General features: G+C 43.4%; 2 protein-coding genes across 2 annotated transcripts in view; both read right to left on the bottom strand.

The window, feature by feature from the left end:
* Positions 1–3,706: 3,706 nt before the first annotated feature.
* On the bottom strand, positions 3,707–4,780 carry LOC308081386 (neuroserpin-like; the record flags this gene model as incomplete). Its single annotated transcript, XM_080457760.1, has 1 exon — positions 3,707–4,780. The coding sequence occupies one exon, from the start codon at positions 4,778–4,780 to the stop codon at positions 3,707–3,709; it is 1,074 nt and encodes a 357-aa protein (XP_080313886.1).
* A 3,359-nt stretch (positions 4,781–8,139) lies between these two features.
* LOC308081385 (uncharacterized protein) overlaps positions 8,140–26,997 on the bottom strand; it is a gene marked incomplete at its 5' end in the record, with an annotated part of 143,138 nt that continues 124,280 nt past the window's right edge. Inside the window, 2 exons of the mRNA XM_080457759.1 lie at positions 8,140–8,420; positions 8,503–8,702. Coding sequence (XP_080313885.1) covers positions 8,202–8,420; positions 8,503–8,702 — 419 coding nt within the window. The 3' untranslated portion in view covers positions 8,140–8,201. The remainder of the gene's footprint in view (positions 8,421–8,502; positions 8,703–26,997) is intronic.

Raw genomic sequence — 26,997 nt, 5'->3', positions numbered from 1 at the left:
TACCACAACTATCTGTCAATACCTGTATTTCTGAGACTGTTAATCACTTCAGGAAACACTGGAACTGGAAAGATGAATATGAAGAAAAACACAAGCCTGAAATTGACAAGATGATCGAAGAGAGAAAACTTAAGATCCAAGAATGCAAACGCTCAGTACAGCTCAGCAAGAAACACACAGAGACAGTGATGGCGTGTGGTTCGCAAGCCATCACTGGTCTGATCAAGTGGATTGAGAAAGGCCGGGAAAAGCTCAGTGATCAGGTTGAAAAGGAGCAAAAAAAGAGAGAGAAACTGGTGGAAAACGTTATGGAAGAGCTACAACAGGAAATATCTCAGTTGGAAAAAATCAGCTCTGAAAGGCTACTCAACACCAACATCCCTAAACGCATAGATGATTGGACAAAAACAATCAACGGACATCTCTCTTCCTTTGCGAATACTGCAATGTTTGCTCAGGAGGGGATGTTTTAGCTGTGGACGCAAATCGATCAGGAAAAGGGCATGATCGGTGAAAAGATTAAGCGGAATAATGTGGATGCTGCTATCAGGAGGATCCAGCACTATACAGTGGATATAACTATGGACCCAGACACAGTGAGTCCCTGGTTCGATGTGTCTGATGATGGAAAACAAGTGAAGGTTAGAAGTGTAAAACAGAATCTCGCAAGCACCACAAAGAAAGTATGGCATCAGAACTATTTTTTAGGAACACAAACATTCTCCTCAGGTAGGTTTTACTTTGAGGTTCAGGTTAAAGGGAAGGACTTTTGGTGTGTAGGAATTAGCACAGAGTCCATCAACAAGAATGAAGCAAGCATGACTTTCAACGATTTCTGCCCCAGCAAGGGTTGCTGGGCTTTAACCATGTGCAAAGGAATAATAACCCCTTTTCAAAAAAAACGTTTTGGTTCATTTGGTTCAACACAGCAGGTTAAGAAAGTGGGAGTGTTTGTGGATTACGAGGGACGTATGGTCTCTTTTTTCGAACCTGAGGCAAGAGTTTGTATCTACTCATTCAGAGACTGCTGCTTCACTGATAAACTCTATCCATTGTTCTCTCCTGGTTACTTAAATGGTACCAACTCCGCTCCTCTGATCATATGTCCTGTCCATGTGCAGGCATATACCCACAAGGATGGCCAGAATGAATCCTCTCCACCTTCTAAAAAAAAGAAAACTCAGTCCGTGATGACCTCATTTGTTCAAACCTATATCTAAGCGTGTTGTCTGAATCCTATTCATTGTTCGAAACAGATGAATCAGATACTTTCTGTATCATGGCAGAAGCTCCCCACCTTGTGTGTTTTGGCACTAAAAAACAATACACTCTGATCAAGGAGACTGAATCTTTGTTGAAGAACAGCGGCTTCTATTGGGGTCCAATGAGTGCAGAGGAGGCGTACAGAGAACTTCTAGGTACCCCTGTGGGAACCTTCCTCATCCGTGACAGTGCTCATCAAAAGTACTTTTTCACAATGTCCTACAGTACATTCACGGGTCCTAGGAGCTCACGCATAAAGGTGGAAGACATGGGGTTCCGTCTCTACATCGACCCTGAACGTTGGTTCCCAACCCTTTTCGCTCTGTTGAAACATTACAGAGTTGAAGGAAAAATCACCATTGCTCACAGGAAACGAAGGCCAGATTTGAAGGAGATGTGTCGCAAGTGCATAATGGAAGCATGTTGCTGTGAGGAAAACGTGGAACAGCTTCCTACAAGCCCTGTTTTGAAGGAGTTTCTGAAGATGTTTCCCCATGATTTTTAGGGGGCTGGGTGTTGTCGTCTGATGAATGTTCAATAAAAATGATCACTATCGCACAAAAATATTGTTTGTCAGTAATTCCTGCAGGGTGGAGATCTAACTCCTCTCTCAGGTCAAAGTGAGTTCATCTGAAAATTTGAGGTAGGGTTAGACCAAAGTGTTTTCTCTCTGTCTGGAAGCAGTATGTTTTCTCTCTGAATGTGTCTCTCTCTAAATGTGTCTTCAGGTCAAATTCAGTTCAGGGCAAACTGAGTACATTTGGAGTTGAGGTATTCTGACAGAATACCAGAAGTATTATGACAAACTAGTGCGAGTGAAGGTCAAACTGAGTTTATTTGACAATGGTACAAAAAGGTGTTCTGAAAGAAAACACACAATCTCTCTGTCTTCTCTCAGTCTCGATATCAAATGTCTGTACTTGTGAGAAATAAACACATCAACAAAAGAAACAGGCACAAGTTGAATGATGTTTTCTTTGTTATTTATTTATTCAACTCAAAATGATAACAAAAAATAGATACAGTAAAGAAAATCTTGAAAAAACGGGAGAAACACACAATTTAGCTATATAGTAATTATTGTCAAAACTGATGGAGTACTGCTGTGCAGTTTGTTCACATCATTTGCAAAGTGTGCATGGGAAATACAGATGAGTTTCTCTCTAACTCCCTTTTACGCGGACCATGTCATCGCTGAAACTTTCACTCCTGCATTTCGGGCAGGTTCCATGTCCATGAGTGCCTGTCCATATGGCAATGCACTTCTGACATCCAACCAGATTGGTGCACTTTGGACAAAATATTGGATTCTCCATCAACTCTTGGCAACACGTGCAAAGATAAGTAGATGCCTGTTCATGAGTCAAGGCCACAGTGCTGAGTCCGTTAGTGTTGGCAGTCTCTGAGATTGACGTCTCTTCTCTTTCATCACATATATCATCCCTCCCCATCATCTCTAGAATCTGCTTATGGGGAGATGCCTCCCCATAAGGATAGGCTGAATATATTGCAGCAATTTCTTCTCGGGTTGACTTGCTAATGTCCTTGTACTCTTCTTCATCATCATGGAAGTATAATTTAAAAAAATTCTTGTAATCCTGAAAGTGTGTACTCTCCATCCGTTCCAGATGTTCAAGTACCTTAATTCCTGAATCCTGAACTGTAGAAACCTCAGTCTCTCTCTCTCTCTCTCTGTGTGTGCTGTGAGTGCTGTGTGTCAGAGTCCTGTCCAAAAAAGTTCTTGCACTTCTTTTCATCTCGGGATTCTTGTTGAGACTTTCGAAAAGATATGGATCGAGCTCCTTTACGCAATCGTACAGCAAGTACAATTGATGCTTAAGAAAAATAAAAAGTTGTCTCATCATGCTGTGAGGTGTTTTTTCCACTTTCAAGATTTCATTTTGTTCACCTCTAATAGCACCCCTCTCAATCAAGCCATCTATGATAACTTGTGGCAAATAACACCTTTGAATCAGATCCGAACGCCGCACCTTGACCCAATCTGCCTTTTCGGTGTTGGTCATGTTGCTCATCTTGTAGATGATGTTGTTGTTGTTCAAGGTCTCACTGGATGCAATGTGTTAGGTGAGTGTATGGAAGGAGTTGGGCTGGGCTCTTAAAAACTGCTTACATTTGTACTGAAGGTTTATGTAAATTTAAGTGAACCAACCAATCACAACCCTCAGTTCTCACACCAGAGAGAAACAACAACCTTTGTTACTTGCAATGTGTGCTTTATTTAGTTATTTCATATGTTTTACATGGATTTTTTCTTTACCCCCAGTACAAGAAAGTCAGTGGTGAAAAATACGTACACCCCTTCCCGATAGCTTGCTTGTTGGTGTCTCTGAGTTCTTTTTGCCAATTTGGGGTATTATGACAACTGAGGGAAGCAACATACAAATACACATTTTTTTGCACACACACTTTAGGTGTTCCCCAGTCAAAACGTGGGAATCTTCACCCCTCCCACGAACAGAATAGTGCGACCCTTCTTGCCATCGGTCCGAATCCTAGTGATGAAAAAGAGGAAAGGTACATTGACAATGAACTCCCTAAACCTTGTATCCTCCATACCAAACAGAGTCATTCCAGTAACAGCGGCAGCCACCGTGCCCTCCTCGTCCACCACCACCATGCACTTTTGCTTAGTTGTCCCAATTAAAGGCACACTCAATTTTTCCAAGGCTTCCCCCAGCTTCAGTTCGCATTCCATCCGCCACTTGGGCAACACCACTTTATACCGACAAGCGTATAGGGCTAAGTCAAGGTCCAGGTAGGGCGTTATATCCGACACGCTGTGCAGCAGTTCACACACGTTGTGAACCTCTAACCCCCTCTGAGGTATCAGAATATGCATGACAGCTTTGTCTTCGCCCTCGTAGGGCAGGTGCAGAACCCTGAAGAGTTTTTGGTTCTCCGTAATCTGCGTTGGGGTGTTAGACTCCTCCGTGCGACACATGGCTTGGACTTGCATTTCAGAGTTTGGCTCGTAGAAGAAACTTTGGTCTTGCGTGTTAAATTTGTTAAATTTTGTCTTCCAAGTACCCTTGAAGTAAACTGCGTTCATTGCCACTAGTCTAGCGCCCTTAACATCATAGGAGTTCATCATGTTTTTGATCATGCCATTTGTATGTGTTTTGGCAAACTCATTTAACAGGTCAACAAGCTCCTTGCTCTCTAGATCAGACTTAATGGGTTTCACAACCACGTAGACGCACTGCTCAGTGAGCAGCACCATTAGCTCCTCAGGAATCTCCTCAAAGTTGCAGCCCCACATTAAGTTGGCTGTCTTAGTTGAGCTTGAGTTTCCGATGTCGTCGTTCAAGCCTCTACGCCTGAGCGGCTCACCGGTCCACTCAGGGACAGGGACACCAGCTTTTTTTGCTTCTAGAAACTCATTGCGAAATAACGCCAGGGCCGCGACGCTGGTGAAGCCCAGCGGGCAAATGCAAATGTTATGGGTGCGCCCGTAAACTTGCATTAGCTCCAATGACATCTTTGTGGCTTTGTCCATTGCTGCTGAAATTATGTCAGGTGTTGTGCTTCTAGAGCTAGATCAGGGACAACTCAGAGTCTTACACAGACCAATGTATACTTGAGCAACAGAGCTCTGTAGGACCCGCCCCGTCTAACAGGATCCTGGCCATCTATGTAAGACTAGCGTTTTTGCTAGAGTGCACCTTAATGAAACATTGTAATAGGGATGACTGTAGGGTGTGAGTCTCCAGGGTTTATCATAGTTAACAAGTTGCGAACAACAGAGCAATATTTACACACCAGAGAGAAACAACAACCTTTGTTACTTGCAATGTGTGCTTTATTTAGTTCTTTCATATGTTTTACAGGGATTTTTTCTTTACCCCCACCCAGTACAAGAAAGTCTGTGGTGAAAAAAACGTACACCCCTTCCCCATAGCTTGCTTGTTGGTGTCTCTTACGCTCCAAACTACGCAGGACACAGGTTTTGATCAGAGAGGGACAAAAACCATATATACATATCTTCCCAGATTTTATCACAATTGTCATGATCATTAATTCCATCAAAGAACACGATGCGATCTCCCACCACTGAACAGAACTTGCCCCTTGTATTATGTGGGCGTTTTCCCTTGGTCTCCAATCTCTTCCAGGAGCGGCTCTCTGGGCTGAACTTCAGCAGATCATCGTAGTACGGGTTAGGGTTTGGTACCCTGTGTTCAACATTACAGCCACCAGCTAGGTACAGCTCCTCATCGTACACAAACGCTGTAGTAAGGATGCGTTTTTTGTCAAAAGGCGATTCATAAAATATTTTAAGCCAAGAGTTGGTCACTGTGTCAAACACCTTGACAATGTTGGTCATCCATTCGTTGCCACCAAACACAAACATCTCTGTCCCGATCATAGTAGAACAGCTGCCTTCTGCACCATGTGGTGATGGAGCGCCTGTTGCGCATAGTAGTGACCAGACCTTTGTTGCTGTGTCCAGCTTGTAGACCTCATGGGTTTGTTCCCTTCTGTTCTGGTGTTTTTTTATTCCTCCATATACATACATGTCCTCTCCTGAGACACAGGCTGCATGGTCATATCTCCCAGTAGGAACAGTGCTGGAAGATTTGACTTTGGACCACTCCTTTGTGATGACATGAAAGGCGAAGAGTTCATGGCAGAGAGCTTCATCATCATCAACTACATCCTAGTAGATATTCAGGCCTCCGTAGATATACACGACATGTCCTACAAGTACAGCCGAGTGGTAGCGGTTGCTACGAAAACCCAACATGTTCACGTGGGACAAAGTCTTCCACAGTAAAAGCTCCGTGTCATAGACATGAACACGAGCTTCTGAAACATCTTCACAGTGACCTTCAAAGAAGTACACCTCTTGTCCTACTGTCACAGCAGGTGTACCTTCTTGTATCCTATGTCCTTTCTCACGAACTATCCAGCAAGACATTTCTTTTCAAAGCTAATTTTGTAAGTTTCTCTGACTGGGCAGGTGTTCTTCAAAGATGGTAATATCTTTATTTAAAGTGAGTAACGACACTCCCAAGTGTCTGTAGAACTTGAGAGAGCAGTGATTGGCTTAAGTGATTGAGCTTTTTTTCTTCAAAAACCCCCTTTCTTTTTTGAAAATATGAAAAGTATGTGAAAGTGTGCTCTGCTACTTTCTGTAGAGGGTTTACCTCAGGCCTTCTCGTTTAAAAAGTCCCTGTGTCCGAATACATCTTTTGATGTATATGAGCTTTCCTCTCTGTGATGTGTCCATCTGGTAACCTTTCCTTTTATAATAGTCATAATAAACATAAATAAAACAAATATATTTGTGTGTTTTTTTTGTATTAGTTCTCTGTATGGATGCTTGTAATACTTGTCATCTCTTGACCCCCCCCGACACACACACACACACACACACACACGCTTCCAAGTTGGTATTTTTTTACGTCATTGTTTTTTATTATTATTACAACTGGACATATAAGCCTACAACAGTGCTGACTGAGTGGGTGAGGTTTTGCATAGAAACAATGCTTCACCAGTACAAAACTCCGAGCAAGAATGGATCCAGGACAGTAGACTGGATAAATCTTTCAACACTGCTCTGGTTCCCGCACAGGGTCATGTTTCCAACTTTCACATCCTTGTAGCATCTCAGTTGTTTGATATTATCCTTGTCTTGTCTGAAGATGGTCTCCAGCATGCACTCCAATGGTTGGAGACAGATGGCCTCTGTATACTTCCGTTTTAGAATCAAATGGCTTGTGTAACCCGGGTTGGTAATGTTCATCTCCTTCTTCATCTCCTTGCTCAGGATAAATTCCCCGTCTTGGCACTCAGTCCTCACTGCTACTTCAAGTTTTGTCTCTTTTTCATCCACAACTCCATGGTCTTTGAATATAAGGTGCCTCACAGACACATTGCAGAATCGCTCGATCATTCTCAGTTGCAGCTTGCTCACATGTAAAACGTTCCGCAACCCGCCTGTCTCCGCGTCTCCTCCTGCCATGTACATTAGGTCTGTTGTGAGCCTACATCTGGTGAGTTGAACGGTACCATTCGGACCGAGTAGATTGCAGGTTCTGAGAAAGGTTCGGGAACTGCCCCGTGCGCGTTCATGGGCAGAGCGCTGATCTTGTTCTAAGATCATTGCGGCCTTGAAGCTGTGGCCGCATTTCATCTCCAAAAGTGTTTCCTTGGTCACCGAGGCCAAGTCTATGCCTAGGTTGAAGTTGAAGTACAATAGGTGTTCAGACATTTTACGGTAGGCTGCAAAGACTGCAAAGGTCAGCAAAAGAGATGCAGTGTCATGCATCCTCTGCAGTTTAAAGTTATTGTATTCCATGGCCAGCTTCTCGTATACCTCGATCCCATCCTCGAAGGCCTCGTTACCTTTAGTCAGCATGTAGAAGATGTCGCTGTCAGGTATAATATTGAAGCGATCTCTGTGTCTTTCTAATAAATGAGTGGGATCCTTTGCTGCCTTTATTTTTTTATCCTTAAGGATGCACAACGCGATACGGTCAACTACCACATAGGTACATACAAGCGATGCATGCTCCTGCATCATGTGGAGGCGCTGCACAAACTCACTTGCCTGAAGCTCTCCTGTGACCACTGTAAAACAAGTCACTTTGTTTTGGTCAAAACCTGCTTGGTAATGTGCACGTGTGACTGCCATTGTTTCTGTTACTGTTTTTCAATGAGCTTTCTGTTCTGAAATGCTGCCCTTGTTAATGTATCTCTTGTCCAATGCACCCCTTTGTGGTGTGGCGAAGTTCTGTGTCACATAACAATGAAGAAAGTACATACCCACATGAAATTTGCAATTTCTTTATTTGTATTATTATTATTATTATTATTATTAATATATACTCTTCCTGACGTGTACAGGATTTATGAGACATGGCAGTGTGAAACAAGAATGTTCAGAGCTGTTTTCTCGTTTGTCATACTTTTCATTTTACACAGAAGTAGGGATGATCCAAGCACCCCTCCACTTTAGGTCTTTTCTTTGGGTCTTCATTGATCATCCTCTTGATGAGATCCTTGGCATGCACATCTTGAACACGGTCCAGGTTGTACTTAGCATCCAGAATGTTGTATATACACTGAGGGCCTTTGCCAAATGGATGGTGTCCTCCAGACAGGAGGTAATATAACAACATCCCAGCCACCTGTAGAATGAACATGAACATTTAGTTGTAGTATGTGTTGCTTTCATTGATACAATTATTTGCATGCTGAATAAGAACAAACCTGGATGTCAGCACTTCTTGTACCAGCACTATCTGTAAATACAGAAAGTACATCCTTATCAAAAGACATCAAGATGAGGGTCTCTTTCGCCATCCAGCATGATGGTCTTGCTCCTCCGGTACGGGCTTTATGTTCTGTTTGTCCTTTGTTGTCTGGTTTGCATATTCCAAAATCTGCCAATCTGGCCTTCCTTGTACCATCTGCAGGGTAAAATGGATAGATAAATAAAAAATGGTCAGGTCAAACTGATGCGTTCTCTCAAAATAACTCAGTTGACTTGAACTTGTCAGATAACTCTCAAATTAGGTGTGCATTAGGAGCTTGTTTTATTTTTTTCTTCTGTAGCTTACCAAACAATACATTCTCGGGTTTGATATTGCCGTGGAGGATTGGAGGGTTCTGATGGTGGAGCATCTTTAAGCCAGTGAGAACTTGTTGTGCAACTGCCTTTTCAGGAAGATGGTCTTCAGGAAACACAATTCTTGGATGTGGGATTCCTTGATGTAGGAACTTGATGTAATCTTCCAGTGAGTGATCACATAACTGAAGAACAATGTATCCAAAGTCCTGAGCCTCTACAAAGGCCAGATATCTTACAATGGAAGGATCATCCAGCTCTTTAAGCTTTAAAAGGTCTATCTCTTTCGCCAGCACATTAAAGTCTATTAGAGACATTCTCTTCATTGCAATTGGAGTTCCATCATCTTTTAACCCAAAGAAGACCTTAGTTCCATTACTTTCCCCTATGAGGAACTTATCATCTTCGCTGTATGTATGCTCCATGTAAGAGTTTGCAATTGTCTCTAACTCTTTTTTTTCTTTTTCTTTTTTTCTTCTTCTCTTCCTTTCTACTGGTTGTTTTGATGGCTCTGTGTTAGCCTCTTTCATGCTGAGAGAGGACATGAGAAATAAGAGCTCACATGCTCCGCCCAGTATATATATAGTTAATGCTGGTCTCTGAATTCAAAAGTATTAGCACAAGTATTCCCAAATCAGTTTTCTCACCAGCAGCAGAGAGAGCATTTATGCTATTCTCCAGGCAATACAAAAAAAACATACAGACTTCAACATCCCTATCCCAATTATATAGATGGATACTGACTCAGAGATGGAATTGACTTCTGCACGCTCAGGAGCGGAGAGTAGAGGGCTCATGGTTGTCTTGTCTAAGATCCCACCTTGGTACAGTAACCTTCGTGACGGAAACCAACAGCCATCCTTTGCTAGTGAAGTTTGCAACAAGTGGATGTACAAACATATCAAAACACTTTTCAAGAAAAAACGTGACCAGTACCTGAAGTCTCACTACAAAATGCACATGAGGATGAAGGACAGCAACATGGTTAAGTTGCTAAAAAACGACGTGTTGAAGGATGTACAGCAGAAAATCACAAGAGAGCAAGGAAAAAGTGAGACACCCGAGCTGGTGGCGGCACTGATGGACCTGGTCGAGATAGAAAACAGCACCAGACTCGAGTGCTTTTCTAAGGCAAGGCACGTTGACCTTGCTGGTGTAAAGCACAAGCTCCTGGCAGAGCAGAACTACACCCTTTTCTATCTGCCAACAAAGAAGCTGAGAACTGACACAAAGTATGTCATACCTGTGGTGACATACTACAAGGAGATGGAGAATCTGTGCTTCGTTGACAAGACGGTCTCCAGGCTTGGCACGTATTTTGTGTGCCTGGGCACATTTGGCAATAAGTTGTCATTCTTTGTCCAGGAGGTGCTGGCGCTGCCCAACACGGAGACACTTGAACGCCTCAGGGCCATGGTGGGCCACTTGTTTGAGTTCTGGGACCTGTCTCTTGAGGTGCCTACACATGATGAGGCCCTGACGCCCTCATTTGCCCAAGTCAAAATGAAAGGGCTCTTTGGGCAAGATCCTGCTCATAGTGAGGCTAACCTGAAGCCAATGCTCTGCCTGGATGACAGATTTTGCGGGTATAATGACTCAAATAAGCCATGGTGGAAAGCGAGTGAGTTGCCTAACGGGCTACGGAGTACCAAGTTTGTGAACCAACATGCAGAGCAAGTTAGCGAAGGCGTACAATTGAAGCGCGTATTGCGATCTAAGAAATATGTGGTGCCAATCATCAACACAGTGCAAGCAGCAAAGCAAATGACCATTTATGCCTCTACCACGTCCAGGTTCCTCAGAGCAGTGGAGCTCACTGAGGTAAATGGCAAAGGGCAGTTTCAGAGTTGCCACATGGATACATTGCAGGAACTCACTACAATCACCAACTTTATTACACACCCTGGAACGTACGATACAGTATATGCAAAAGCTCTCAAAAAATTTGCCTTGCGGGTAAAGTCTGGCACCTTAACGGGACTTTCAATGCCCAACCACATCAACTGCGAGATTTCAGATCCTGTGCGTAACGAGAAAGTGACACTTGGAATCAAGCTGCTCAATTACGAGTTTCCCACGCCCTTTGCTGTTGCCGAGCTCCTGTTTGGCTCAACTCGAGAGGCAAGAACATATATGCGTTGGTGCAGTGATATTCGTTATTTTCTTTTTCTTCTTATGAGATACAAGCAGATGCTGAAAAAACGCATGGGTGAGAACTGGACAAAGTTAAATGAAGCTGCTATTGGGTACAGCAGAGCCATGATATGCCCTGAGGATGAAAATCAAGAACCTGTGTTGGAGCAGTGGGCCAAACTGTTCGAACCAGATGTCAGGACTCAAACAAATGCGCTCAGAGTCAAAAACATGTGGACGAATATGAACAAAAGGTCAGCATGGGGCAAGACAAGCAAAAATGAGAGAGAGGACAATGGAAAAGATGATGTGAGCAGTAGGCTGGGGAAGAAAGAAAACTTTGAGGAGTATGCAAAGGTGCTTATGGTTATGCTCAAAGAGGACCAGAACAGCATCAACAAGTGTGAAGAAACTAGACGGGGGTACACACACAATGAAGAAGCACACAAAGAATGGGAAAACACAAACAATGAAGACAAGAATCAAGAAATTATGGGACAACCGTTCCCACCACCTCTTAGTGCCCGCTCTAACTCCGGTGACCTATCTAGACTCAGCTGGATCAAGGACCTATTCCACCTTCTGATGGAGCCCCGTTGGATCTACAGTGATAAGGAAAAAAGAAACGCAGTCTGCACTCTCCTGGGTATGCAAGAAAACATCCTCGCAAAGAAGAACACAAACATACTCTTAGAATGGACACGGGGGAACCAGATGCATATGGAAAAGTACTTGGAATTAAACAAATGCAACAAAGATAAAGACATGCTGACCTATGCACTTGAAGAGAGCTACAACAATGTCTGCGACTCACTAAACACCCTAGTGAGTTGGGATAAAACAGAGGCTGTTGAGTATGCCAGCTTAGCTGCCGTAAACATCAAGAAGGAGTCCAATGCAGAGGTTCGCAAGGTACACAAAGAGCACCGCATTAAAGCCACTAAAAGATCTTTTGCGGAGTTGCAAGAACATTGGGATGATGGGCCAGTAGCAAAGAAGCCCAGATTGGCAACCGCAATCAAGCTTCAGTGCAACTACAACGTGCAAAAAGAGCACAAGGAGAAGAAGGTACAAAAGGAGATGGTGCAGAAGGACAAGGCGTACAATGAGAACAATATTCCACACAAAGCCCGAAAAAACAAAAGCAGCAAACAGTCTAAGAAAGTGCACAAGAACAAGAAAGTGAAAGACAATGTTTGCAACTATAAAGCTCACAAGGACAAGGGTGAGGTAAGAGAGAAAAAAAACATTGATCGTCAGGAAAACTATGTGCTGAAGGAGAATTCAGAGACAGAGGACTTATGCTGGAGTGACTCAGAGCAGTTCTATGAGAACGATTACTATGGCAAGAGAGTGAACAAAGAAGAGGATCTTGGCCCTATCACTGCTGGTGTACCAGAAATGCAGAATATTATTATCTGAGATTGCCATGTCTTGTCTCTGTTTTATGTGTAATGTCATGTTTAAAAAAAAACAAATAATAAAAAGAACATGAAACCCCAATCGGTATATGTGCTAGTTTATTATGTGGACCACAAAACACAGAACTTTCATTCCCTCATTTTGTCAAAATACCTCAAACTCTCAAATGGACTCAGTTTGACCTGAGAAAATAATGTCACACCCCTTTACCTATTATAAGCTTAGGGTGAATATATAACTGAATATCGCTCTCAGAGGCTGCATTGTCCTCACCAACTTAAAATGGTATTTCTTGGCATTAAAAAATGGCACTGGTATTTCATACATTTACATTTTTCCCTGGTTGTCAGTCTAGTTGCCTTCTCTTCCCTGTCCTTCTGTACTCCTACATACATCTACTCCACCCCTGGGAGCCAGGCTGTGCTTCCCTGCAACTGGAAGTCCATGTTTGCATCATTGCCAAAATGCCACTTGATGTGGCAGACCCCTGATGATACTGTGCTTGAACAGAAGGGGGAGATGAAATGGCAGGCGGAGGAGGTTCGGGGACGTGTGGAGGTGCCTAAGGAGAGTCTGGATGCCGGTGATTGTTCCCTGATCTTGAGTGAAGTGCAGTTCCAAGATGCAGGGCTGTATGAGAGCTTTATTGTTGCGGAGAATAAGAGAGTTTTCATTCAAGAAGTCATACTGTATGTTATTGCCCACAAGACCATGCAATATTTTAGTCCAGGTCAGGACATGTTGCTGGACCTACACACCCCACGCTCACAGAAAGTGGTCTTCCAATGCAGGAACAGTAGTGAGTGGTCAGACCTGTGGAAGAGGGGGGACAGGAACACTGTGCATCTGCAGAAGGACAGAGACAGAGAATGGCTGACCTTGAGGAACCTGAAACGGGAGGATGAGGGAACGTACAAGGTGCTGGATGAAAATGAACTAAGTGTCTGCATTGTACTGCTCAGTTTGGATGAAAAATCCACAGTTGAAGTACTTCTCACTATGTATATATTGCTGTTGTGTTGTTGTCAATAAAGAACCAGGTTACAATGAATACTCTTGTGTGGCCTTTTTTTTAAGTCTTTATTATTCATTCATCTCTGTCATAAAAAAAAGGTCAGAATGTAACAGAGAACAAAACATACCCTTTCTGTGGGAAAAGTTGTTGTATTCCTCTCTTTTGTGAGAATAGTACAAAAAATGAATCTTTGATTTCCTGTTCCATTTAACTTGTTTCAGGACAAACAGTGTTTTGGGTCCAATAAATTCACCTGATCAACCGGGCCAGTGTCATCCCAATCAAGCCACAACCTGCAACTGCCATCATGATTCTCCTCACTGTGGACTCTGGGTCTGGTACCCGAAACGAATCCACAAAACCATCCCATGAATTGTTCTTGATCAGCCATTCCCGTTTTTCATTCAGAATATATGTGGAGATTTCATCACACACTAATCCGACACACTGTTCCTTCTTCAAATTCTGACACACAACTGTCCCAAAGGCCACCAGGCTGGCGATGCGACCCCAGTTTGTGGTGCCATCACTGAATAGCTCCTTTGCTACTGTACTCATGAAACTCATGTCATATCCTCTTTCATCCAGCTCCAGTTTGTTTATCATGCCTTTATACAAGTAGTGGTGTTTTCCAATGGTTTCCTCCACAACTCGTTTCATCGTTGAATGTGCTTTGCTGAGCTTCATGGGAGGTTGAGAAGAACCACTGAACTGCATTAGGATACTGCTGATTAGATTCCTTGTCTCATTCTCCTGTGCTTCGAAAACTGGACAGTTCATGCTCACTGTACAGCTCCCGGGTCCAGGGTAAAGAGCTGTGGTTATTTTCAGAGTTGTTTGACACAAAGTTACTTATGGGTTATAATTTAGGTGAGAGACAACATTTTGGGCAACCTTGGCATGTTGTTGTTGAGAGTGGTCCTGTGTTGACAAAAGGTTTTATGTTTTTGGGGAGTTAATATAGTCTCTAAAAACTAATACCCAAGGTTTATGTTAATGATTGTGGACCAATCAATCACAACGCAACATATCAGGAGACAGAGACACAAGCTTTCTCTTTAAACCAAACAACTGAGGCAACAAGTGTTTGGAGTTTTCTGTTGTCTCTCTGGCTGGAAGCAGTGTGTTTTCTCTCTGAATGTGTCTCTTTCTAAATGTGTCTTCAGGTCAAATTGAGTTCAGGTGAAACTGAGTTCATTTGGAGTTTCAACTGAGGCAGCAAGTGTGAGTGAAGGTCAAATTGAGTTTATTTGACTATGGTACAAAATTATTTGGTATTATGACAAAGTCATGAACTCAGTTTGACCTATACATTGAAAACACACAACACTTTGGTTTAGTCTGAAGAGAGACAGAAAGCACATAATTGAAACATCATACTCACGCTCATTCACTCATGCTCACTAGGTTCGCACTCAGCTGTATCTGTATCTGTTTCACCCCCGTCGTCAATATCACTGTCATGATCTGGTGTTACACACACATTGCTGACAGTGGTGTGAACATCAAAATCAAATCCTTGTGTCCCTTCACCCTCGTCATCAAGATCTTCTATGTCCTCTTCCCTTGAGCAATGAGATGATTTGAGGGCTGAAACATCACACTCATCATGTGTCAGGCAAACCCTTTCAGTCTCTACCTTTGTATGTTGAGACTCCACACACACACGGACAGGAAGGACAGTTGTATTGATCTTTGAAATCTCTTCTTGGTTTTGGAGTGTCTTGCACAGACCCATAGAAGGGTTCACCATGACCAAAGACATAGCCGTGGAGGTGTGCGAGTGTTCAAGATCCTTCTTTGTTATTTTGCAGCCCTGAGCTAGGCTAAGCACCTTGGGTTAGTTAGGCTGGGAGCTGTGAGGAGCATGGCTCAGAGGAGTTAATAGTTCTGATCTTGCACGACAATCGTAAAGTATGCTCCAGCACACAACTGAGTTGCAGAGTTGCAGCAAACCAACTGAGTTGCAGCACACCTTGGTGTTCAATACAGCAAAACATCACAAATTACAGTCCAGACTTTGAAGGCCTCATGGATGTATGTGATACCGTTGGGGTTTCAGTTGCAAATCCAACTTCTGCAACTTCAATCAGCACTACCAAAACATCTTCAAAATGTGCAAAGCCTGTGACAGTTACGGTGTTAGGTTGAAACCAACAAGTTGTTGTTGAACACAACACACAACTCTGTCTCTCTTCAGAGTAAACCAAAGTGTTGTGAAAGTGGTTGTGGCCATCTCTGGACCCTAACATATTTATATACTAATGCCACACTGTAGAGCTGTCACTATTGGCACTAGCTGATATGCCTTGGGGGGATAGAATTCCCTGGGATGCTACGCCCGTCGAATATGAAGCAAACTGGGAGGAAGTGGTGGACGGGAAGCTAAACCACTACCATGGTCACCATACCTCACCAAGCCTGACTTATGGTATTCTGTTTAAGGCTGTTAAGTCAGACCTCATACCAGCTGACACACACAGGGCCCTGGCTGTTGGCGACATTTGTGCAGAGTTTGCCGTGATCCACAGATATCGGGAAACATTCAGTCGTATAGTTTGGACATACAACCATTACATAGCGAAAGGCATTTCGGAGGGCACAGTGAATTTGGTCAACAGCGTTCTGGGAACAAAGGACATTGTCAAAGGGGCAATCCCACTGGAAAACCTTGTGAAAGAGTGGAATGGCAGCATGCACCGCTACCACGCTCTTGTGGATTTCGAGATGTCAAAACACAGCAGTGATGTGCAGAGCATCAACTATTTGAGGAATTTGAGGGTGAGCATACATGACACTGTTATCCAGCGACTTACCAATCACATCCCTGCTCAACCTGAGGATATGTGGAACGTGGTCCATGCCTTGGTAGACACTCCAAAGTTGGTAAAGAACTTTGTGTGCATCCTTGGCTCCGTGGCCTCAGTGCAGAGCCAGGACAAGTGCATGACTGGCAAAGTGACTAATCCCAGGCTAATGGGCAAACCCACTACAAACAGATTCCAAGTGTACCTCGTTGCAGTCCCCTGGCCAACAAGTATGAGTTTTAGCAAAGCGCTATGTCATCGTACAGGGGTGAAGCTCAGTGTGGCATTTGCAACTAACGAGGATGACCTGAAGGAGAAGTTCAACGGATATGCATCTGTGCACTACTTGCTAGTGGGCACTGATACCTCTGGACTCTTTGACATCTGCACCTTGGACAACTGGCACGTTTACAGACCCACAGTCCATGAGGCACTGGCTGAGAATCTCACAACCTGGTTGGCGACCACAGAGTACTCAAATCTGTCCGGAGACATGAACAACTCTATCCGGGAGCTGTATAACCGAAGCTGAGCAACCACGAGAGATACACAATAGACTTACCACGCTGATAAACACACAGTATGCTTGACATGGGGCTGCTGCGGAGGAGGGTCACTGGCCAGGAGCTGATGTCTATTGCAATCACGGGCAAGAGGACAATGACAATGGACATACACGAAATCTATCTACCACCCGGCCTGTGCTGGATCAACAAGACATGCCTGTAGGTGAGATCTGTAAAGAGTGTTTTGGCTCGATTCCGTGACGCACTTTCGAATGGAATAATCATATTAACCCTACTCTGGCACACAGGGAGGATCATGGAAGCCCAACACGTAGGAGCTCTTGAAGCCTGTTGGTCCATATCTGTGTGCCTAGCCTTTCTGATTGCCATTAGCCTCTCTGTTACAGCTGATGAAGTATATGACGGAAAGATCCCTTTCTCGCCCCTTCTTTGTGTGCCACAGAAGCACGTAGCCTTGCTTTCAACTAGCCTCATGGTTAGCCACATATTGACTGTGCTGCAAGCTGAGGGAGAACTTGAGAGCAGTGCCCTGGTGTGCTTTACTGGATTTGCCTTTACCTGGATCAATGCTGTGGGCTTGCTGCAAATGATCAGCTAGTGTCTTGCCAAGGCAGCATCGTCATCCCTCATTGCCAGACGGATCCAGGAAGTATCTCATCTTTGCGGCATGCCTGTGCTTGCTTTACTTCCCGGTTTGTGGTGGATCCCGCTGGATGGCCGGTTACAAGATCAGTTTCCTATGCGCATGCGCCAAGTCACTCATCGACTTTGCTCGAGTTCGGCTTGATAGTTTGCTGGACGAAATATGGCGCCAGCAGCACGCAACCCTGCTGACCACGGACAACACCCGCGACCTCGCGGCACTCGCCGAAAATCGCAAGCGTAAGAAGCAGTTCTCTGATAGGCTTTCCGAAGCGGCAAGCCGATCCAAAACCGGGGGATTGGAAAATAGCTACCACGAGCACAGCGCGGATTCAGTTTTCTGGAATACCTTTGTGTTCGCGCTATTGCTGCTCAACACTGTTCACGCAATAGCTACACCAATGTCGGACACAGCCTCTCTGCTATTCGGCTCCCCGGCTTATCTTATTTACTGGACAACGTTAAAGATCTGCTCAATGTACGTGGCCAAGTCCTGAACCCAATATACCATGAATCTGAGTGGAGGACAGCTAAACAGGAGCATTTCAGTATTCTTGGTACTCCTTGTGTTGGTCAACGCTCTCCTCTGGTTTGCAAGGCTCTACTCGCATACCAGCATTGTGCGAACCGGATGAGATGGAGGACAAAACTGGTTTGTTCAACATGTATCCTTTCATGAAAACGTCCTTGAACTTACTCCACCAAGACCAGTACGAGTGGGTAAAGAATCTTCCTCTCCTGGATGCACCGCAAAACTTACTCGAACGTGAACTGGTGAAATGGCGGAAAAGGTTTGGCCAGGGATATGGAAATCCTACCAGCCTGAAAGGAACTTTAGATGGCGACGCAATGTCTTCTGGTTCCTTGAATTCTGCAAGAGCATCATCGGGAAAGTTAGTGTACAACCTGCAGGAACCCTTGCCTGAATCAAAGATGCAAAACACTTTCTTCAGAGATACTGTAAGGGTTGAGTGTCCCGCTGTTACTACGAAGAGAAGAATAGAGCAAAAGAGCAGGATCAACATAACCAGATAAAAACGTCTAAGCAGTTGTATTTCTCATGCAGTAATGAAGCTAATAAAAAAACACAAGAATGAAAAACAATGAGTCTGGTCTTTTGTATTTACTATAACTTTTATTTGTTTCCCCAAAACCTTAGAGAGAAGGAAATGAGAGCAAATGATGTACACACGATGTCTTATGTTTTTATAAGCAGCAGGACAGTTCTAGTTGAAATCAACAGGCGAACCTTCCAGGAAGCATTGATGCAGTGAACAGGTCCCCGGTGGGAATATCGCTGTCATTATACCTGGTGGCACTTTTCAGCACTTGCCCTGAGGCAAAGCCATTCGATGCTGAGGTGACACTGCTGTGGAATGAGCTACAATTGTACAGGAAAGTTTTCACTTGTTGGTCATCCAATACCAATGACAGCTTTTGAAAGTTGCTTGGATCCTTCATCACATCTGAGGCTGCTTCTCTGGTACGATGGGATATATTATTGTATCCACCACCTCCACAGACAAGAGCCAAACCCTTGACCAGGGCTTCAGAGGCTAATGGCGACAACAATTTTGTCACGTCAACCGTGTTAGACTGACACCCCCGCAACAGCTCATCCAGTGGGCTTCCCTCGCCCCAAACCTTCCTGGTTGCAAGTAAACCACCCCACACTTCATTGTTTACTGTTTCATTGTAAGCAATTGCATGCCTTTTTTTCCTAACAACATCTCTCTGTGCCAACACGTCTTCTGAGTTGGGCACCTGCACAACAAACTTGTCTCCTGCCTTGAGACTCTCGTGGCCTGTGTTGATGACATCAACGGGAAACATGTGTGGCATTTGGAGCATAGGCATGCTATACATTGAAGAAGTGTTACTGTTGAGCGAAACAGTCTTATAATGACTAAGCTCCTCTCCTGTTTGACAATGAAGCGTGGGCAGGTAGTATTCGCCTGAACAGAAGAAGAACAGGCCACCGGGGACCCCCACACGGTTCCGTACTAGCTTGTAGCTCTTGAATGTGTAGTGGCCGGTACAACCCGTGCTGACTCGGTCAACATAGTTTTTCACAGGTTTCAGAGTTCTGCTGCTGCTCATCTTGTTGTTGGGTGAGTTGCCTTGCTCCACAAATGTCAGTTAGTAGAGAACAGCAACTGACTGTGCAGCTTATCGCTAGCACGCCGTGGTCCCAGGGGCTTGTTGGGGGTAACCAGCAATGAAGTTGCAGCCATCACTGAGCACCAGCACACATTCGATTCAGCAGTGTCTATCTCAAGCATTCGGTAGGTGAGCCCACTTATCTCTGAATCTCCTGGTGGCTCAAATTCACAGGAAAACCAGGAGCACCACACACCTAGCAAGTAATTTAAAAGGTCATATCTATGGTTTGCCACCGGTGGCTCAATTTCTAGTGAGCGGGGCAACACCTTGCCCAGACGGTGGCACTCGTGATGGGGTTTGGATGAGGCTAAGCAGAGCAGTTCATCCAACCTTAGCTTGTGCCACTTCATGTTCCTCCACCGCAGCTCGTTATCAGAACTGAGACTCCCACTACTCCCTTTGTAGGTTATTTTACATTGTGGAGGCGCCTCCCCTGTCAGTGAGGAGCTGGAGCGGTCCATCCATAAAAATCAAACTGTTTTTTCTCCTACATAACATTGCAGCTCTGGGGTTTCCCTCTCAAACTCTAGTGAGAGTTCACCAAGACTGACAAAATGGCCTCTGGCGGCACGATCCCTTCTAAAGAGCATTTTCTCTGTAGTATCTGTTTGGACGTGTATACTGCTCCAGTCACAATTCCATGTGGGCACAATTACTGAAAAACCTGTATCACGCATTACTGGGACACTGCGACCCTGTGTATGTGTCCAATGTGTAGAGCAACCTATCCAGACATACCACAAGTATCTGTCAATACTTGTATTTCTGAGCTGGTTAATCACTACAGGAAAGACTGGAGCTGGAAAGACATCGAGGGAAAACTTGAGATCCAGGAGATCAAAGACAGAGAGGAAACAGAAAACTCCCAAACACTTGTTGCCTCATTTGAAGCACACTTTGGTTTACCTTGTCTCTCTTCACAGTAAACCAAAGTGTGCTTCAACTGGCAGCACACATCTGAGTTGCAGAGTTGCAGCAAACCAACTGAGTTGCAGCACACCTTGGTGTTCAATACAGCAAAACATCACAAATTACAGTCCAGACTTTGAAGGCCTCATGGATGTATGTGATAAAATGTGCAAAGCCTGTGACAGTTACGGTGATAGGTTGAAACCAACAAGTTGTTGTTGAACACAACACACAACTCTGTCTCTCTTCAGAGTAAACCAAAGTGTTGTGAAAGTGTTGTGTGTTTTTTCTCTGTAGAGCTTCAGAGTAAACCAAAGTGTTGTGCAGAGTAAACTAAAGTTTAGTGCTCTTGACAACAATTTGGTTTGCTTGTCTCTCTTCACAGTAAACCAAAGTGGAACTGAGGCAACAAGTTGTTGCCTCAGTTGCAGCACACCTTGGTGTTCACATACAGTAAAACATCACAAATTACAGTCCAGACTTTGAAGGCCTCCAAATCCAACTTCTGCAACTTCAATCAGCACTACCAAGGTGTGCTTCAACTGTGAGTTTTCCAGTTCAGGTCAAACAGAGTTTAACTTCCACATGAACTCAGTTTGACCTGATCTCAGTTTTGTCAGAATACTGCTTCAACTTCCACATGAACTCAGTTTGACCTGAACTCAATTTGACCTGAAAACACATTCAGAGAGAAAACATACTGCTTCCAGACAGAGAGGAAACAGAAAACTCCCAAACACTTGTTGCCTCATTTGAAGCACACTTTGGTTTACCTTGTCTCTCTTCACAGTAAACCAAACTGTGCTTCAACTGGCAGCACACATCTGAGTTGCAGAGTTGCAGCAAACCAACTGAGTTGCAGCACACCTTGGTGTTCAATACAGCAAAACATCACAAATTACAGTCCAGACTTTGAAGGCCTCATGGATGTATGTGATAAAATTTGCAAAGCCTGTGACAGGTTGAAACCAACAAGTTGTTGTTGAACACAACACACTGCGCTGTCTCTCTTCAGAGTAAACCAAAGTGTTGTGAAAGTGTTGTGTGTTTTTTCTCTGTCTCTCTTTAGAGTAAACCAAAGTGTTGTGCAGAGTAAACTAAAGTTTAGTGCTCTTCACAACACTTTGGTTTGCTTGTCTCTCTTCACAGTAAACCAAAGTGGAACTGAGGCAACAAGTTGTTGCCTCAGTTGCAGCACACCTTGGTGTTCACATACAGTAAAACATCACAAATTACAGTCCAGACTTTGAAGGCCTCCAAATCCAACTTCTGCAACTTCAATCAGCACTACCAAGGTGTGCTTCAACTGTGAGTTTTCCAGTTCAGGTCAAACAGAGTTTAACTTCCACATGAACTCAGTTTGACCTGATCTCAGTTTTGTCAGAATACTGCTTCAACTTCCACATGAACTCAGTTTGACCTGAACTCAATTTGACCTGAAAACACATTCAGAGAGAAAACATACTGCTTCCAGACAGAGAGGAAACAGAAAACTCCCAAACACTTGTTGCCTCATTTGAAGCACACTTTGGTTTACCTTGTCTCTCTTCACAGTAAACCAAAGTGTGCTTCAACTGGCAGCACACATCTGAGTTGCAGAGTTGCAGCAAACCAACTGAGTTGCAGCACACCTTGGTGTTCAATACAGCAAAACATCACAAATTACAGTCCAGATTTTGAAGGCCTCATGGACGTATGTGATAAAATTTGCAAAGCCTGTGACAGGTTGAAACCAACAAGTTGTTGTTGAACACAACACACAACTCTGTCTCTCTTCAGAGTAAACCAAAGTGTTGTGAAAGTGTTGTGTGTTTTTTCTCTGTAGAGCTTCAGAGTAAACCAAAGTGTTGTGCAGAGTAAACTAAAGTTTAGTGCTCTTGACAACAATTTGGTTTGCTTGTCTCTCTTCACAGTAAACCAAAGTGGAACTGAGGCAACAAGTTGTTGCCTCAGTTGCAGCACACCTTGGTGTTCACATACAGTAAAACATCACAAATTACAGTCCAGACTTTGAAGGCCTCCAAATCCAACTTCTGCAACTTCAATCAGCACTACCAAGGTGTGCTTCAACTGTGAGTTTTCCAGTTCAGGTCAAACAGAGTTTAACTTCCACATGAACTCAGTTTGACCTGATCTCAGTTTTGTCAGAATACTGCTTCAACTTCCACATGAACTCAGTTTGACCTGAACTCAATTTGACCTGAAAACACATTCAGAGAGAAAACATACTGCTTCCAGACAGAGAGGAAACAGAAAACTCCCAAACACTTGTTGCCTCATTTGAAGCACACTTTGGTTTACCTTGTCTCTCTTCACAGTAAACCAAACTGTGCTTCAACTGGCAGCACACATCTGAGTTGCAGAGTTGCAGCAAACCAACTGAGTTGCAGCACACCTTGGTGTTCAATACAGCAAAACATCACAAATTACAGTCCAGACTTTGAAGGCCTCATGGATGTATGTGATAAAATTTGCAAAGCCTGTGACAGGTTGAAACCAACAAGTTGTTGTTGAACACAACACACTGCGCTGTCTCTCTTCAGAGTAAACCAAAGTGTTGTGAAAGTGTTGTGTGTTTTTTCTCTGTCTCTCTTTAGAGTAAACCAAAGTGTTGTGCAGAGTAAACTAAAGTTTAGTGCTCTTCACAACACTTTGGTTTGCTTGTCTCTCTTCACAGTAAACCAAAGTGGAACTGAGGCAACAAGTTGTTGCCTCAGTTGCAGCACACCTTGGTGTTCACATACAGTAAAACATCACAAATTACAGTCCAGACTTTGAAGGCCTCCAAATCCAACTTCTGCAACTTCAATCAGCACTACCAAGGTGTGCTTCAACTGTGAGTTTTCCAGTTCAGGTCAAACAGAGTTTAACTTCCACATGAACTCAGTTTGACCTGATCTCAGTTTTGTCAGAATACTGCTTCAACTTCCACATGAACTCAGTTTGACCTGAACTCAATTTGACCTGAAAACACATTCAGAGAGAAAACATACTGCTTCCAGACAGAGAGGAAACAGAAAACTCCCAAACACTTGTTGCCTCATTTGAAGCACACTTTGGTTTACCTTGTCTCTCTTCACAGTAAACCAAAGTGTGCTTCAACTGGCAGCACACATCTGAGTTGCAGAGTTGCAGCAAACCAACTGAGTTGCAGCACACCTTGGTGTTCAATACAGCAAAACATCACAAATTACAGTCCAGATTTTGAAGGCCTCATGGACGTATGTGATAAAATTTGCAAAGCCTGTGACAGGTTGAAACCAACAAGTTGTTGTTGAACACAACACACAACGCTGTCTCTCTTCAGAGTAAACCAAAGTGTTGTGAAAGTGTTGTGTTTTTTTTCTCTGTCTCTCTTCAGAGTAAACCAAAGTGTTGTGCAGAGTAAACTAAAGTTTAGTGCTCTTCACAACACTTTGGTTTGCTTGTTTCTCTTCACAGTAAACCAAAGTGGAACTGTTGCCTCAGTTGCAGCACACCTTGGTGTTCACATACAGTAAAACATCACAAATTACAGTCCAGACTTTGAAGGCCTCATGGATGTATGTGATAAAATTTGCAAAGCCTGTGACAGTTACAGTGATAGGTTGAAACCAACAAGTTGTTGTTGAACACAACAAACAACTCTGTCTCTCTTCAGAGTAAACCAAAGTGTTTTGCAGAGTAAACTAAAGTTTAGTGCTCTTCACAACACTTTGGTTTGCTTGTCTCTCTTCACAGTAAACCAAAGTGGAACTGAGGCAACAAGTTGTTGCCTCAGTTGCAGCACACCTTGGTGTTCACATACAGTAAAACATCACAAATTACAGTCCAGACTTTGAAGGCCTCCAAATCCAACTTCTGCAACTTCAATCAGCACTACCAAGGTGTGCTTCAACTGTGAGTTTTCCAGTTCAGGTCAAACAGAGTTTAACTTCCACATGAACTCAGTTTGACCTGATCTCAGTTTTGTCAGAATACTGCTTCAACTTCCACATGAACTCAGTTTGACCTGAACTCAATTTGACCTGAAAACACATTCAGAGAAAAAACATACTGCTTCCAGACAGAGAGGAAACAGAAAACTCCCAAACACTTGTTGCCTCATTTGAAGCACACTTTGGTTTACCTTGTCTCTCTTCACAGTAAACCAAAGTGTGCTTCAACTGGAAGCACACTTTGGTTTACCGTGTCTCTCTTCACAGTAAACCAAAGTGTGCTTCAACTGGCAGCACACATCTGAGTTGCAGAGTTGCAGCAAACCAACTGAGTTGCAGCACACCTTGGTGTTCAATACAGCAAAACATCACAAATTACAGTCCAGACTTTGAAGGCCTCATGGATGTATGTGATAAAATTTGCAAAGCCTGTGACAGTTATGGTGATAGGTTGAAACCAACAAGTTGTTGTTGAACACAACAAACAACTCTGTCTCTCTTCAGAGTAAACCAAAGTGTTGTGAAAGTGTTGTGTGTTTTTTCTCTGTCTCTCTTCAGAGTAAACCAAAGTGTTGTGCAGAGTAAACTAAAGTGTAGTGCTCTTCACAACACTTTGGTTTACTCTGAAGAGAGACAGAGAGAAAACACACAACACTTTCACAACACTTTGGTTTGACAGGTGACAGGTGACTGTCAAAGTGCCCTGTGATGTCATGCTAACGCTATTAGCATATTAGCTTAGCAAGTTAGCATTAATTAGCATAATGTTATTATTTCCCCTAGTGATAGATTTAGGTACTGGAAAGTGCCCTGTGAAGCCAGAAAACAAAATGGTGGATGCTAACACAGTTAGCATCTTAGCTTAGTATGTTAGCATGAATTAGCATAATGGTAAAATTTCCCCAAGTGGTAGGTTTTGGTGCCCTGTGACGTTGGATAACAAAATGGCGGATGATAACGCTATTAGCATATTAGCGTAGCATGCTAATAGTGTTAGCATCCGCCATTTTGTTTTCTGACTTCACAGGGCACTTTCCAGTACCAAAACCTACCACTAGGGGTAATTACAACATTATGCTAATGTATGCTAACATGCTAAGCTAACATGCTAATAAAGTTAGCATCCGCCATTTTGTTCTCTGACGTCACAGGGCACTTTCCAGTACCAAAACATACCACTAGGGGTAATTACAACATTATGCTAATTAATGCTAACATGCTAAGCTAAGATGCTAATAAAGTTAGCATCCGTCATTTTGTTCTCTGACGTCACAGGGCACTTTCCAGTACCAAAACCTACCACTAGGGGTAATTACAACATTATGCTAATTTATGCTAACATGCTAATAAAGTTAGCATCCGCCATTTTGTTCTCTGACGTCACAGGGCACTTTCCAGTACCAAAACCTACCACTAGGGGTAATTACAACATTATGCTAATTAATGCTAACATGCTAAGCTAAGATGCTAATATGCTAATTGAGTTGCCTCAGTTGAAACACACCTTGGTGTTCAATACAGTAAAACATCACAACATACAGTCCAGACTTTGAAGGCCTCATGGATGTATGTGATACCGTTGGGGTTTCAGTTGCAAATCCAACTTATGCAACTTCAATCAGCACTACCAAAACATCTGCAAAATTTGCAAAGCCTGTGACAGTTACGGTGTTAGGTTGAAACCAACAAGTTGTTGTTGAACACAACACACAACTCTGTCTCTCTTCAGAGTAAACCAAAGTGTTGTGCAGAGTAAACTAAAGTTTAGTGCTCTTCACAACACTTTGGTTTGCTTGTCTCTCTTCACAGTAAACCAAAGTGGAACTGAGGCAACAAAAGTTGTTGCCTCAGTTGCAGCACACCTTGGTGTTCACATACAGTAAAACATCACAAATTACAGTCCAGACTTTGAAGGCCTCCAAATCCAACTTCTGCAACTTCAATCAGCACTACCAAGGTGTGCTTCAACTGTGAGTTTTCCAGTTCAGGTCAAACAGAGTTTAACTTCCACATGAACTCAGTTTGACCTGATCTCAGTTTTGTCAGAATACTGCTTCAACTTCCACATGAACTCAGTTTGACCTGAACTCAATTTGACCTGAAAACACATTCAGAGAGAAAACATACTGCTTCCAGACAGAGAGGAAACAGAAAACTCCCAAACACTTGTTGCCTCATTTGGAAAACTCACAGTTGAAGCACACCTTGGTAGTGCTGATTGAAGTTGCAGAAGTTGGATTTGGAGGCCTTCAAAGTCTAAACTGTAATTTGTGATGTTTTACTGTATGTGAACACCAAGGTGTGCTGCAACTGAGGCAACAACTTGTTGCCTCAGTTCCACTTTGGTTTACTGTGAAGAGAGACAAGCAAACCAAAGTGTTGTGAAGAGCACTAAACTTTAGTTTTCTCTGCACAACACTTTGGTTTACTCTGAAGAGAGACAGAGAAAAAACACACAACACTTTCACAACACTTTGGTTTACTCTGAAGAGAGACAGAGTTGTGTGTTGTGTTCAACAACAACTTGTTGGTTTCAACCTATCACCGTAACTGTCACAGGCTTTGCAAATTTTATCACATACATCCATGAGGCCTTCAAAGT

Source organism: Gymnoscopelus braueri, assembly GCF_963280865.1.
Source record: "Gymnoscopelus braueri genome assembly, contig: SCAFFOLD_43, whole genome shotgun sequence".
NCBI classification, from domain to species: Eukaryota; Metazoa; Chordata; class Actinopteri; order Myctophiformes; family Myctophidae; genus Gymnoscopelus; species Gymnoscopelus braueri.
This window is presented reverse-complemented; position numbering and strand designations above follow the sequence as displayed.